The sequence below is a fragment of the Zosterops lateralis genome (genome assembly GCF_965231275.1).
Source record: "Zosterops lateralis genome assembly, chromosome: Z".
NCBI classification, from domain to species: Eukaryota; Metazoa; Chordata; class Aves; order Passeriformes; family Zosteropidae; genus Zosterops; species Zosterops lateralis.
In genome coordinates, this window is record NC_139800.1 from 59,044,854 (window position 1) to 59,056,960 (window position 12,107).

At 41.4% G+C, this 12,107-nt stretch overlaps 1 protein-coding gene across 3 annotated transcripts in view; it reads left to right on the forward strand.

Moving 5' to 3' along the window:
* SEMA6A (semaphorin 6A) overlaps positions 1 to 9,332 on the forward strand; it is a 120,114-nt gene extending 110,782 nt beyond the window's left edge. For all 3 annotated transcript variants that reach the window (XM_083883129.1, XM_083883131.1, XM_083883130.1), the window contains one exon: positions 5,083 to 9,332. In XM_083883129.1, coding sequence (XP_083739255.1) covers positions 5,083 to 6,272 — 1,190 coding nt within the window. In that variant the 3' untranslated portion in view covers positions 6,273 to 9,332. The remainder of the gene's footprint in view (positions 1 to 5,082) is intronic.
* The last annotated feature ends 2,775 nt before the right edge of the window (positions 9,333 to 12,107 follow it).

Sequence of the window (12,107 nt, forward strand, 5' to 3'; positions counted from 1 at the left end):
GGAGCCTCACTTTCCTGCTTATGATAATCTAGCATACAGGAGATCTATATCTTTGCATAACCTCTAGTCTTTTCTGTATTATTTATACCCAGAGACACTCCACAAGTCTGCTTTCCCCATCTTCCATAACGATAGTGTATGTATTATTGACATAAAATGTAGTATCACCTTGCTTTTTTCCCAAGTACCTTTAGTTAAATCAATGCTTTGCTCATGAGACTTATGCATGTTCCATCTTATTTCAGAGTTGAATCACTTTGAAGGTCTGGAAACATTTTTCTAAATGCCTTCTTAACTAGCCAGCCAACCAAAACTGTGTACCTTAGCTAGAAGCTCTGCTGGAAGAAGGAATTAATTATGCATAGCAGAATAACATGATACCATATCAGGTCTTCTCTCTCATTAGATGAGTAAGAAGAGGTGATTTTGCATGTTCCAGACTGTTGGAGTGCAGGGTATACTGACTGAGAAAATGAATGGCAATGTTAGGAGATGCAGACAAAAGGACATGGGATGAAATTACAGAAAGTTAATAGAGGCAGAATGATCAGGTTGTCTATGAGAATCAGAATAGCCATCGAAAAGAGAGAATATCAGGTGACTAGACTGGCTCTTTTAGTAGCCAGAAATAATATTCCATCACATGTAGGAAGTGAGTAGCTTGATTTTTAAGGGAGAGGGCTTGACTTAAAAGGAAGAGTCCAGGGAGGTCAGTAAATGTCAGCATGTTTGTGGCATTAGTGACACAACATGTAAGATCTGAGGATGCAAATATTTGATGTCATCTATTTCTTTGTAACATTTTCAGGTTTACTTTTATTTTTACTGCCACACATCTCAGGAGTACAATTTTAATACAGATAATTCTATCAAAACTACCCCTCTCAAAAGAATAGTTTGTTGTTATCCAAAGTTATAGGTCTCAATGGACTAGAGAAAATAGTCAAGGGCATGGACTCAGACCACATAAAATGAAGTAAGCAATGTCTTTTCACTCTTGCAAATTATATATTACAAACAGGAAAGTGCTAGACATAACACTTTAAAACTATTTAATCTAGAAAAAAATGTTATTATGATATATATATATAATATAGGGATACCTATATCAGACATATTTTACGTCTGATACAGGTATCCCCATTTTTTTCTACGCAACCAGCCCAGTGACTTTTCCAGCACATGATGTCTTAAAAGTATGTCAGATAATAAATAGCTGTAAGATTTTTTAATATCATGTATTTCCTCAAAGCTGGAAGTCAGATACTTTACTCGTCTTTCAAAAATGTAGACCCTACATTTTTCTGATTATTTTCTCCATTCATTTTAATTCCTTGAACAATGACTGCAAATGAAAGATGCTGGACTTGTCATGTGGACTGTGCTGTTCTTTAAGAATTGTAGGATAAGTAAAAGCACACAGAATGCAATCTGTAAAGTGACATGAACAGTTAGTCTCAAACTTGACATGGTTGGGATCCACACTTCCTTAGTCAACCCACTCTGTACAGGCAGTGACTGCTGATGTTAAGGTCTGACATGCTGATGGACAACAATGGCAATTATCAGCCTATATCATGTTAAATTACAGACCACCACCCCCCGGCCCCCCGTGGTCATAACAGTAAGATACTGAGCATTTCTCCTACTTTTTTATTACTTAGTTTTATTTACTCCATGAACATTGATGCAGGATCAAATTTTGCCCAAGTTAGTGGGATTGTTTGCATGACTAATGACACATGAAAGTGATCCCTGATAAAAAATAAACTATCTCATTAAACTGACTTTTTTTCCAGAGAAGATTTGCCTGCCTAGAACAAAGCCACTAATGTTAAATATCCTTTAGTGTAGGAAACATAATAAACATCAGGAAGGTTTGAGTTCAAGAGGAAATAGCTGGAATCAGGATGTTTTAAGACAGTCATAGATTTCTGCATATAAAACACCTGCAGTGTGCACAACATCATTTCAGCTACCCCTTTCATGAACACAAAGGATCATGCAGTCTGGCCTGCGTAGTAATTTTGTAATGTGAGTGCTGATGTTTTGATATCTACTGCTAACCTAAAGCTGAAAATTTTACCTTGCTTTTTTTTATGCAGTAATGCAGTGTTTTCCTTAAGGCTATCACTTGTAGAGCAGGACTTAGCCTAAAGCAGAAGACTGAGAGTGCAGAGTTTGAAGTTTCCCTCAGCCAGTAGGAAATTTCAGGCATGAACATGAGTTTTAGGTATTCCCCTTGCATCCTATCACCAGATATCTGAGAGATGGAACAACACCTTCTCTTCGATTCCCAACCATGAGGAAGTTTTCAGACAGCAATGAGGTCTCCTCTAACCTGAACAAACCAAGCATTTTAAGCCACTCCACTGATGCCCTCTAGTCTTTTCACCATTTTTGTTGTACTCCTTTAGACACTTTCCAAAAATTTTTATATGGTTGGCCCGTTTTTTCCACCAGGGCATATGGTTGAGTCATATCAACCAAAAATGCAATTTCCCTTCCCACAGGGCTGCACTCCAGCCCTTCCCACAGGGCTGTACTTCAGCATCTTGCTCCCAGTCTATACATAAAAGAATATTAGAATGATAGCATCACAGAATAATTTAGGTTGTAGAAGACCTCTGAGATCATCAAGTTCAACCTTTAACCCAGCACCACCATGATCTCTTCTAAACCATGTCCCCACAGGACACATTAACATGCTTTTTGAACACTTTCAGAGATGATAATTCTACCACTTCCATAGACAGCTTGTTTCAATGACTGACCATCCTTTCACTGAAGAATATTAAGTCAGTAAGATATGATTTTCCTGTCATGAATCCATGCTGGCTTTTACTTTAGGTGCTCTCACACCCTTAGGTAGGCACTGAGCAGGAATTTTGAGTTTCTTCCATGCAAAACATATTGGATAAGTATTCAAAGGGACTCATGCCTGAGATGTTTGTGCACAGAAATCCATTAAGTTAGACTTTTTAAGGTGAAGCTTTTCTTCACTTCATGACCATTTCTCCCTTCCATTTAAGACTCTGTATATGATTCTCTGGTTAATCACTGCAAACAGTTTTACAAGTGTAAATAAATTTGGCCACAAAATGCTGAAAAATCTAGCATGTAAATATCAGCAGGTGACCAACACCTTGCAGTAAAATATAGCTCCTGCTGACTTTTCTGTAATCACTAGACTGTGCTTCTACCTACAGCAATTTTGTACGTGAATTTAAATTCGAGAACTAGGTTTTACTGCTACTTTTAAAGTGCTGATGACAAAGAATAGAAGAATCTGCTTCTGAAGAAGCTTCTGGGCTTTAAAAGAGGGCTCTCTTAGAAACATTTAATTTGAAGATTGTTTCTAATTACATTTTGTTTTCTGAGTTTTACCTTCCTGTCCTTACTTTTTACTGTTAGGACATTTATATGAATGCCCGATCTTATTTTCTTAAGTGATCATCCGCCCTTGATATTTATTCTCCTGTGAAATCATAATCCTTTGTATTGTCACATCACAATAATTTCTGTGGCACACAGCTGTATTGTCACATGCAAGTGCTTATGATTTCAAGAGCTGTTTTGTTTTTAAATATAAAGTTCATCTCTTGTATGCAAATATCCCTCATCCACCTAAATGCTGCAACTAACTCGGGACAGAATAAGAGGAACAATACTAGATATAGCCAGAATACTTATCAAAGGCTTCTGTGAGATAGTGGCAACTTTTTAATATTCTTTTACATAGTTTGCTGAGGAGCATTTTGGTTCTAATTCTGGATTGTAATTACTTTCTGTGCCAAAAACATGAAAAGACCTTATTTTAGTTGATTAACAATGTGAAAGTTTTGTATCTTCATAAAGTCTCAGGAGAGCCTTGGAGTTGTATTTTCTGCCTTGCTGTCTCTCCTGTAAAAGGACAACTATTACATTTCCTTTGAGTAGTGGAATTTTTCATCCTCTGGCACTTGGGCCCTCTCTGGAAGAAGAGGTGGGAGAGATGTTCCTTCTGTACCTTGTCAAACTGTGGCTGCTCTTTGTAAACAGTAAGAACAAAACCAGAAATGGAAAAAACCCACCAAATTAGTCTTTTTGTTTGTGTTTCATTAGTGCTGCTGGCTTGGTGCCCATACCAGAAATAAAAAAAAACTTTCTTTGGAAATTCAGGGTATTCACTAGTGCTGCATTAGGGACTTCAGATGGAGGAGGTGCAATCTGCCAAAGGTGCCTTCTCAGACAGCAGGTGCTTGGATGGCCAAGTAGGATTTGACAGTCACCTCAGACCACAGGATGAGGCACTAGTGTTGCGGTGTGCATGCACCGGACACCTGCATACACTGGGTCAGGTCTTTCAGAACAGTAAGCATAGGTTTCAGCACAGAGGTCAACCTATTCATGTGTTCAGAAAAGAGATAGCTTTTAAAATTAAAATAGCAATGACAGTCATCTAGGGAGCTAAATAAATTTCAATGCTGTGCTCTACTTCCATAGTTACTCAAGCATCCTTCTGAAGCTCAGGCATGTGACACTGACTTATAAAATACATGACAAAGATAACAGAATGAAGAGCAGAGAAAGAAGCCTTATACAATGTGGGATATACGCTTCTCTGGTATTCACCATGATTCTATCTCCTCTCCTCCTTCTTAAAGGTTTTTGAATGTGATTGACTTCCCATAGTAAAAATAAGATGGTAATGGCCAAGGAGAGATCAGAAAGAGGAAGGTGAGGAATGAGCAGTATGTCAGAGGAGGAGAGCTAATAGATCTGCTGAAATCAGTGTGAATTTCCCAGGACCAGGATTTCAAAACAATTCTACTTGATTTGCAAGCAAATTCCCTTTCCTCTCCTGAACTTAGTAGTCTTCAGCTCCAGTACTGAAAGCTGAAGGCTGCACATGGATGATGTAGCTAGCAGGTAGAGTATATCTCCAAATTTGAGCAAGCTGATAAACAAAATCACCCTGCAAAACACAAAGCAACCTCCTAGGGGCATGCCTTTGAATAAAGTAGTTAATGACAAGTAGCCTCCCCCACCTCCCGCTCCTCCTTTGCCCTTTGTTTAACCTTTGTATGCTGTCTATTGCAGGAGTGATTCGAGAGAGTTACCTGAAAGGTCATGATCAGCTGGTGCCAGTCACCCTGTTGGCCATTGCTGTTATTCTTGCTTTTGTCATGGGGGCCGTCTTTTCGGGAATCGTAGTGTACTGCATCTGTGACCACCGCCGCAGAGACATGGCTGCTGTGCAGAGGAAGGAGAAGGAGCTCACCCACTCCCGCCGCGGCTCCATGAGCAGTGTTTCCAAACTCAGTGGCCTCTTTGGGGATGCTCAGTCCAAGGAGCCAAAACCTGAAGCTATCCTCACGCCTCTAATGCACAATGGCAAGCTGGCTACCCCAGGGAGCACTGCCAAGATGCTAATCAAAGCTGACCAGCACCATCTGGACCTGGCTGCCCTGCCAACCCCCGAGTCCACCCCAACCCTGCAACAGAAGAGAAAGCCGAGCCGAGGCAGTAGGGAATGGGAAAGAAACCAGAACCTCATCAATGCCTGCACAAAAGATATCCCCTCGATGGCCTCACCAGTGATCCCGACTGACCTGCCACTCAGAGCTTCTCCCAGCCACATCCCGAGTGTCGTGGTCCTGCCCATAGCCCAGCAAGGCTACCAACACGAGTATGTTGACCAGTCCAAAATGAGCGATGGGGCTCAGATATCTGTGGAGGACCAGAATGCCACCCTTGAGTACAAAACTATCAAGGACCACCTCAGTAGCAAAAGCCCCAGCCATGGAGTTAACCTGGTGGAAAATCTTGACAGCATGCCACCAAAAGTCCCTCAGCGGGAGGCGTCCCTGGGGCCCCCGAGTGCCTCACTGTCACAGAGTGGGCTGAGCAAGAGGCTGGAGATGCACTCCTCTCCTTACAGTGTGGACTACAAGAGAAACTACCCCACAAACTCACTCACAAGAAGTCATCAGGCATCAACTCTCAAAAGAAACAACACTAACTCCTCCAACTCGTCCCACCTGTCTCGCAATCAGAGCTTCGGCCGGGGTGACAACCCACCGCCGGCCCCGCAGCGAGTGGACTCCATACAGGTCCACGCTGCTCAGGCACAGGCTGTGACTGTATCCCGACAGCCAAGCCTCACTGCCTACAACTCACTGACGAGGTCAGGCTTGAAACGCACGCCCTCGCTAAAGCCAGATGTACCTCCCAAACCTTCCTTTGCTCCGCTTTCCACGTCCATGAAGCCCAACGATGCATGTACATAATCAGAGGGGGAGGGGAGCGGGAGGAGGATGGCAATTAAGCAGAACTTGCCCTTGAAAGCCAGTGTTCTGCCACTGTTATGACTCGCTCCTCTGAGAAGATGGTTATTGCAAGCTGAAGATGTGTTGGATTTCTGCTCTCTGGGAAAAGTGGAATATTTTTTTAAACCTGAGCCATACGACCCATGGTTGAAGGTTTGCAATTGCAGGATTCACCCCCACAACCTGCCAGTTCTTTGCTCAAAAGACTAATCCTCCATCAAAAACATTGAGCCAAAAGCACACAGGTGAAAATGACTGTGACATTTCACCCCTTGCCCCTAACTGCACAGTGCATTCCTGAACTGGGAAAGAGTACTCTGAAAAGCAAAACAAATGTAAAAAACACACAAATGTAAAAAAAAATTAAAAAGAAAAAAAAATTTAAAAGGAAGGAAAAAAAAAAGAAAAAAAATCAATTGATAAAGCTAACTCTGACTTAACAATGGCAGAAGTTTACCACTAGCAGGTACTGTGAAATGATGCCCTTCAGTGTTACAGCCATTTGGTCCTAGCAGTTAAATGCCGGCTTGAGCAAACTATGTCATAGATTTCTGCTACCCTTCTCTTTTAATGAGTAACATGTGACTCTTAACACAAGTAACTCCTCTTATTTATTGTTCAACTTTTGTTTTTCCTAAGGAACTGACCTGCATTATCATCCCGTGAGCAGCTTTTCAGACAAGTACCTTGAAAGTTATACCTATTTAACGTGAAACCCATTAACTGGAGTAATTAGAAGTCTTTTATTTTCCAAGAAATTCACTGAGTTAGATAAGTTGGAGCTGGATTTCTGAACTTTGTGCCTGGACTGCCTGGTTAGCTGAAAAAAAAAGGGGATATCTATTTAAATCTCTCAGCTAATTAGCTGGCTGGGCCTCTGACCTAAGACAGCAACAAGTACCGAAAGTTCATAACTCCTAAAGCAGCTGCAAGAGAAACTTAAAAGCTGCACATCTGTGCACCATTGCTATCAACATGGCTTTGTCAGTAGCTAATACTTTCTGTGAAGGCACCAGCTTGTGATGTGCCATCTCATTTCACCTTGCATGTGAGACGGCAAACAAAATCCTCAAACAGTGTGAACTAGCTAATATGCCGGCTGTTACCATGCATAAATTATGGTCTTATCACACGGGTTTTTCGTGGGAATATATCTGTGAATAGCCTGTTTTCTTCCACATGTAAATTTGTGCCTTACACCCTCAGTTGTGTATATTTGTGAGCTGTAGTATGTAAAACCTTTTTCTTTTTCCCCTTTGAGTAATGCAAATATTTATTGATCCTTCCTCCTCCAAGCCCCTTCAGAAACTGGAGTAAAGACATTGAAAGAAGAATGTGGTGGTTATTTTCATAACCCCACACCCCTAAAGAAATTAGGGTAGCACCATACCCTCCAAATTTGACTATCTAGCTGTGCCAAGTCCTCTCTCAAAACCACCCAGAGGTGGTGATGCTCCCAAGGCACCATGCGGGGGGTTCTGCCTTGCCCCACCTTCTGCTCCCCCTTTACAGCATGTCAGCATGGAGATCATGGAGATCATTCTCACTGGCAGCAGGAAAATGACTAACACCCTTGTTAATGGAGCTGGTACATCCCTGGCTGGGGACAGCACTGGTGAGAGGGGCCAAGCCCTGCAGAAAGCCCAGCCACACATCCTGCAGCATGCAGGGCGTATGGAGCTAGGACAGGCAGGCAGGCTCCTGCTGTAGCTACCTGCTGCTCCAGAAGGATGCTGCATATACTTCTTTGGGGAAAAACGTGGGTTGTTTTTTTTTCTTCTTTGTTTCTTTTGTGTGACTGTGCATGTAGCTAGTGTGGGAGTGTGCGCATGCACAGGTGTGTGTGTGTGTGTGTGTGTGCGTGCAGGTGTGTAAGTTCCTTTCCAGTCTTTTAGTTTATGCAAAAACGTAGCTGTGTTTTTAATCTGTTACAATAACTGTGTCAACATACTGTAGAAAAATGATGGGGATCGCTTCTAAGCTTTTTATATATATATATATATATATATCTACTGAACAGTATGTTTGAGTAAGGTGGTTGCTTCTGTTTCAATTTGTTTTTTAAAATTTTATACTTCCATTTGTTTTTCAGGGTTTTAGTTTTGTTTCTGAATGATTGAAAAGACAGATTTTAAGTCCACTAGCTTATAGATGGTATATATAAGGTCTGGATGGTCTACACCAAAGTGTGTAACAAGGTTGCTTGCATGCTCTTTCATTTCATCATGGCTTCTTTTATGAAACAATTTTGTTCACCCGTAGTGAACTATGCAGACTGGAGTAGATAGATCTGTATCCAAAGCAATGTTGTTGTTTTAATAAAAACAAACTGAAAACCCTTTGAAAACAGTAGGTAGCAAGGTAATTTTTTAAAAAAATAACCAATTCAACACCTTTTTATCACAACACCTTTTTACTAAGCTCCAACCAAGCTCCTGAAGCAGGGTTCCCTTGATAATATCCCTCAAAACGTTCTCCCAAAACACAGAGATGGATAATCATGGCAACAGCTTGTGCAGTGATCTGCCTTCACAACGTACACTGCAGTTACTGGGTTGACCTTGAAATGTTTATTTTGTATTTGGTGGGTCTTATGTTTTCATCTTTTCCCAACCCCAGTTCCCTTCCACCCTCTGTTTCGAGCGGTTCATGAACCTGTGTGTGCCTTTGATTTCCACCCTTGCTATACACTGGTAGATGCAACAAATTCAGAATCTCATTTGTAAAGTTGTAAAGTATTGTGATGTCACCAGTTTCCCTTCATTTCCACATCCCCCTAACATATGATTCACAACTTAATGTCAGTTGTAAAAGAAAAAAAAAAAAAAAAAAAAAAAAAGGCAGGAAAGGAAAAGAAAATGGAGGAGAGATGGGAAATAAAAACTCTTGATTACATATGGTAATAAAACCAGACTGTTCTACCTTGTGTTTTGTTTCCTGGTTCTCTTGTTTCTAGGCAATTTATCCTTTTCCTTTAAAAAATACAAATAAATGCAATGCTGATCATTTAGATCTAGTTACAATGAGAAAGAAATTTGTTATTTTTTGCCTCTTACAGAAGATGGACTTTAGTGTAAGGTGCTGGTAAATAATTAAAAATTAAATCACACTTTTGCTCTCCCTCTATTCATACTTTGCATTTTGCTTTTATAATCTTGTTCATCATCAAATATTTATGACAGACTTAATAGTTTAAAAGAGCAAGGCTGGGATTTAAGAATATGTGGTCCAGCAAAATAGATCATCATACAGATGTGACTTCATCTCCATATTTTACGTATCAATAACAGAATAACCTGTATTGTCTTTCAGCAGGCATAAATCTGTTGTGCTTCACAGGCCTGATTTAGAGGATGTTGTCTGAGACTTATTCTGCAAGAAAATACCAGTGAACAAATAAAAGCAAACGAGTGTAAAAGTAATGACTCCCTAGTCCTGAGAGTCATCAAAACATACCCGAGATCTTCACCTTGACTTTGTGTAAATGGGATCACTTATGCATAGCCATTAACTACGGTAAAAATAAACATTGGTTATGTCCATTACTTAGATGCTTAGTGGACTTGTTTTCTGAGAGGAGTAGGCATTGTGAAATGTGACCCCATAAATACAAGGGATCTAATCCAGTAATTTACCCTTGCTCAGATCATATTTGGGCTTTTCTGTTCAGGACCTATTGCCTTTTTGATATGTGCTATATATGTGACATGCAAATGCAGAGCATTGCAGACATCATTTTTCTGTCTTTCCCACATACTTGCCTGTTTTTTTCTCAGTGCGGGCTCCCTTCAACCTGGGCACACTGGCATGTAGGTGTGTGGTGTGCACACAGGGAGGATGTCTGCCAGGACTGGGACATGCCCCAGGTAATGCTGAGGGCTCGCCAGCCTGGGGACTGAGGGCACTGCATGGTTACACAGTGCTCCACTCTCTGCTGCATTCGACCTGCATGATCCCAGAGCTGCAGCAAATGGGAAAGCAAAAGCTCTCCAGGTGCTTAGGGACCTGGAGTTGTTTTCAGTCCTGCAGCCAATCCTTTGTGAAATTCCCTTGTCTATAGTTGTTTGAAATGCTTTGTAATAAGCAGCATCTACAGAAGCTATTCAAAGATTAATATACCTCCATTTTAAAATTAATATAAATGTTCCTCCATAAGCAATGACAAGCCTGGAGAAAAGGGCCTAGCAATGCCCAGTAGTGGCATTTTGCACAGCTCCAACATCTCTTGCCAGTGAAAGTCCATTTAAAACATAGGCATGAAGGAGGGAGGGCAAGAAAGTGCCCTAATGCAGAAGCTATTTGGGGTCTGGGGTCTGTAACTGCTCTGCTCATGTGACCAAAACCTGCTGCCAAAGTGAAGGTTTGTACATAGCCCCTTAAAACACTATTCCATTGCAACATTTCCCCAAAGGTGCACTTCAAGATGGCATCTACAGATCCTCTGACAGAGACCTTCCTTCCTTCTGGTGGCAGGAAGGGTTGGGAGAGGAAATGAAGGAAGCACACTGGCCCGGTGGGGTCTTGGCCAGCCATGCAGAGGGCAGGCACCCACAGCAGCACTCTGCCAAAGAATGGATCTTCCACTGAAAACACACAGCTCTCCTCCCAGAAGAGGCAGTGACACTGTGGTGGCTTTTGACAGGAGAGGAGCTCACTAAGCTACTCACTGTCTATTTGAATCATGAGATCTGTCCCCTACAGGGGCTGCTGGTGCCACACTGCAGAAGCTCCCTGGGGCTGAACAGAACAAACAAGAAAGCCAAGAGAAAGCAAGGACGCTTTGAGCACTTCACTCAAGTTAGTGTCATTCATCGTATTAGTGGTACTCACGTTGACCTCATTTAATGTGTCATCAAGGATGCATGGAAGTTCCCTTCCAATCAGCATTAATTTGCATACATATTTTTACACAAAATGGAACCCAGCTAAACCACTATAAACAATAGGTCTCTGTAAATAAATCCTAGTCCATTGCCCAGTTCTTCCCCTCTCCCTCCAACAGACATACATTTCAAACTACACGGCAGCATAGTTTCAAAGATAACAGCAAGTCCTGCCCCACTGTAGCTTCTGCATCAGGGAATATTTTGCACCTGAAAGCTCCTCATGTGAAAAAAGATGAGGCAATCAGGTCAAGCATGTACAGTTCACTGCACTCTGCTGCCAGCAGGATGGCCGTACACACAGCTGGTTTGCATGGGAAGGGTTGCCAGAATAAAGTGCCATAGCAGTAATGCATCAACACTAACAGTAATACATGGTCCAGATAATGGCTAGACTAATTTCAGGGATGCAATTCCAATAATTTCTCTGCCACAGAATTAGCAGAATTATTCTCTCTCGGGATTAGGCATTGATTTTTGCTCCTTAAAGCTTGTTTATAAAGCTTTTTTAAAGCAATATGGAGGACCTCAAGTGGTAGTCTTATCCACCCCACTGCACTGAGGCAAGATGAAGCAAACCTAACCCATTCTTGATGACTGATTGCCTTACCCTTTCCTTGTAAACATATTTTACTCTGAGCAGTGAAAGCCACCCAAGGGATCAACATCAAGCATTTCAGAGTGTCTAAAGAAAATAATAAGCTAAGAAAGTGAGTTGGACTGGCTTAGTTAAGGCCAGTTTTCTATTTACCCAATTAAAGTCAATTTCCCAGAAGTAGGCACCTGCTCCAATGAACAACTGTTAGAGACACATTGTATGTTTGCTATTCCTTTGCTTCCTGCTGATGCATGTGTCTGCTAATGAGTCTCTAAGTAGCCTTTTTATACCTTTTTTCCCTTTCTTTTAAAAAGT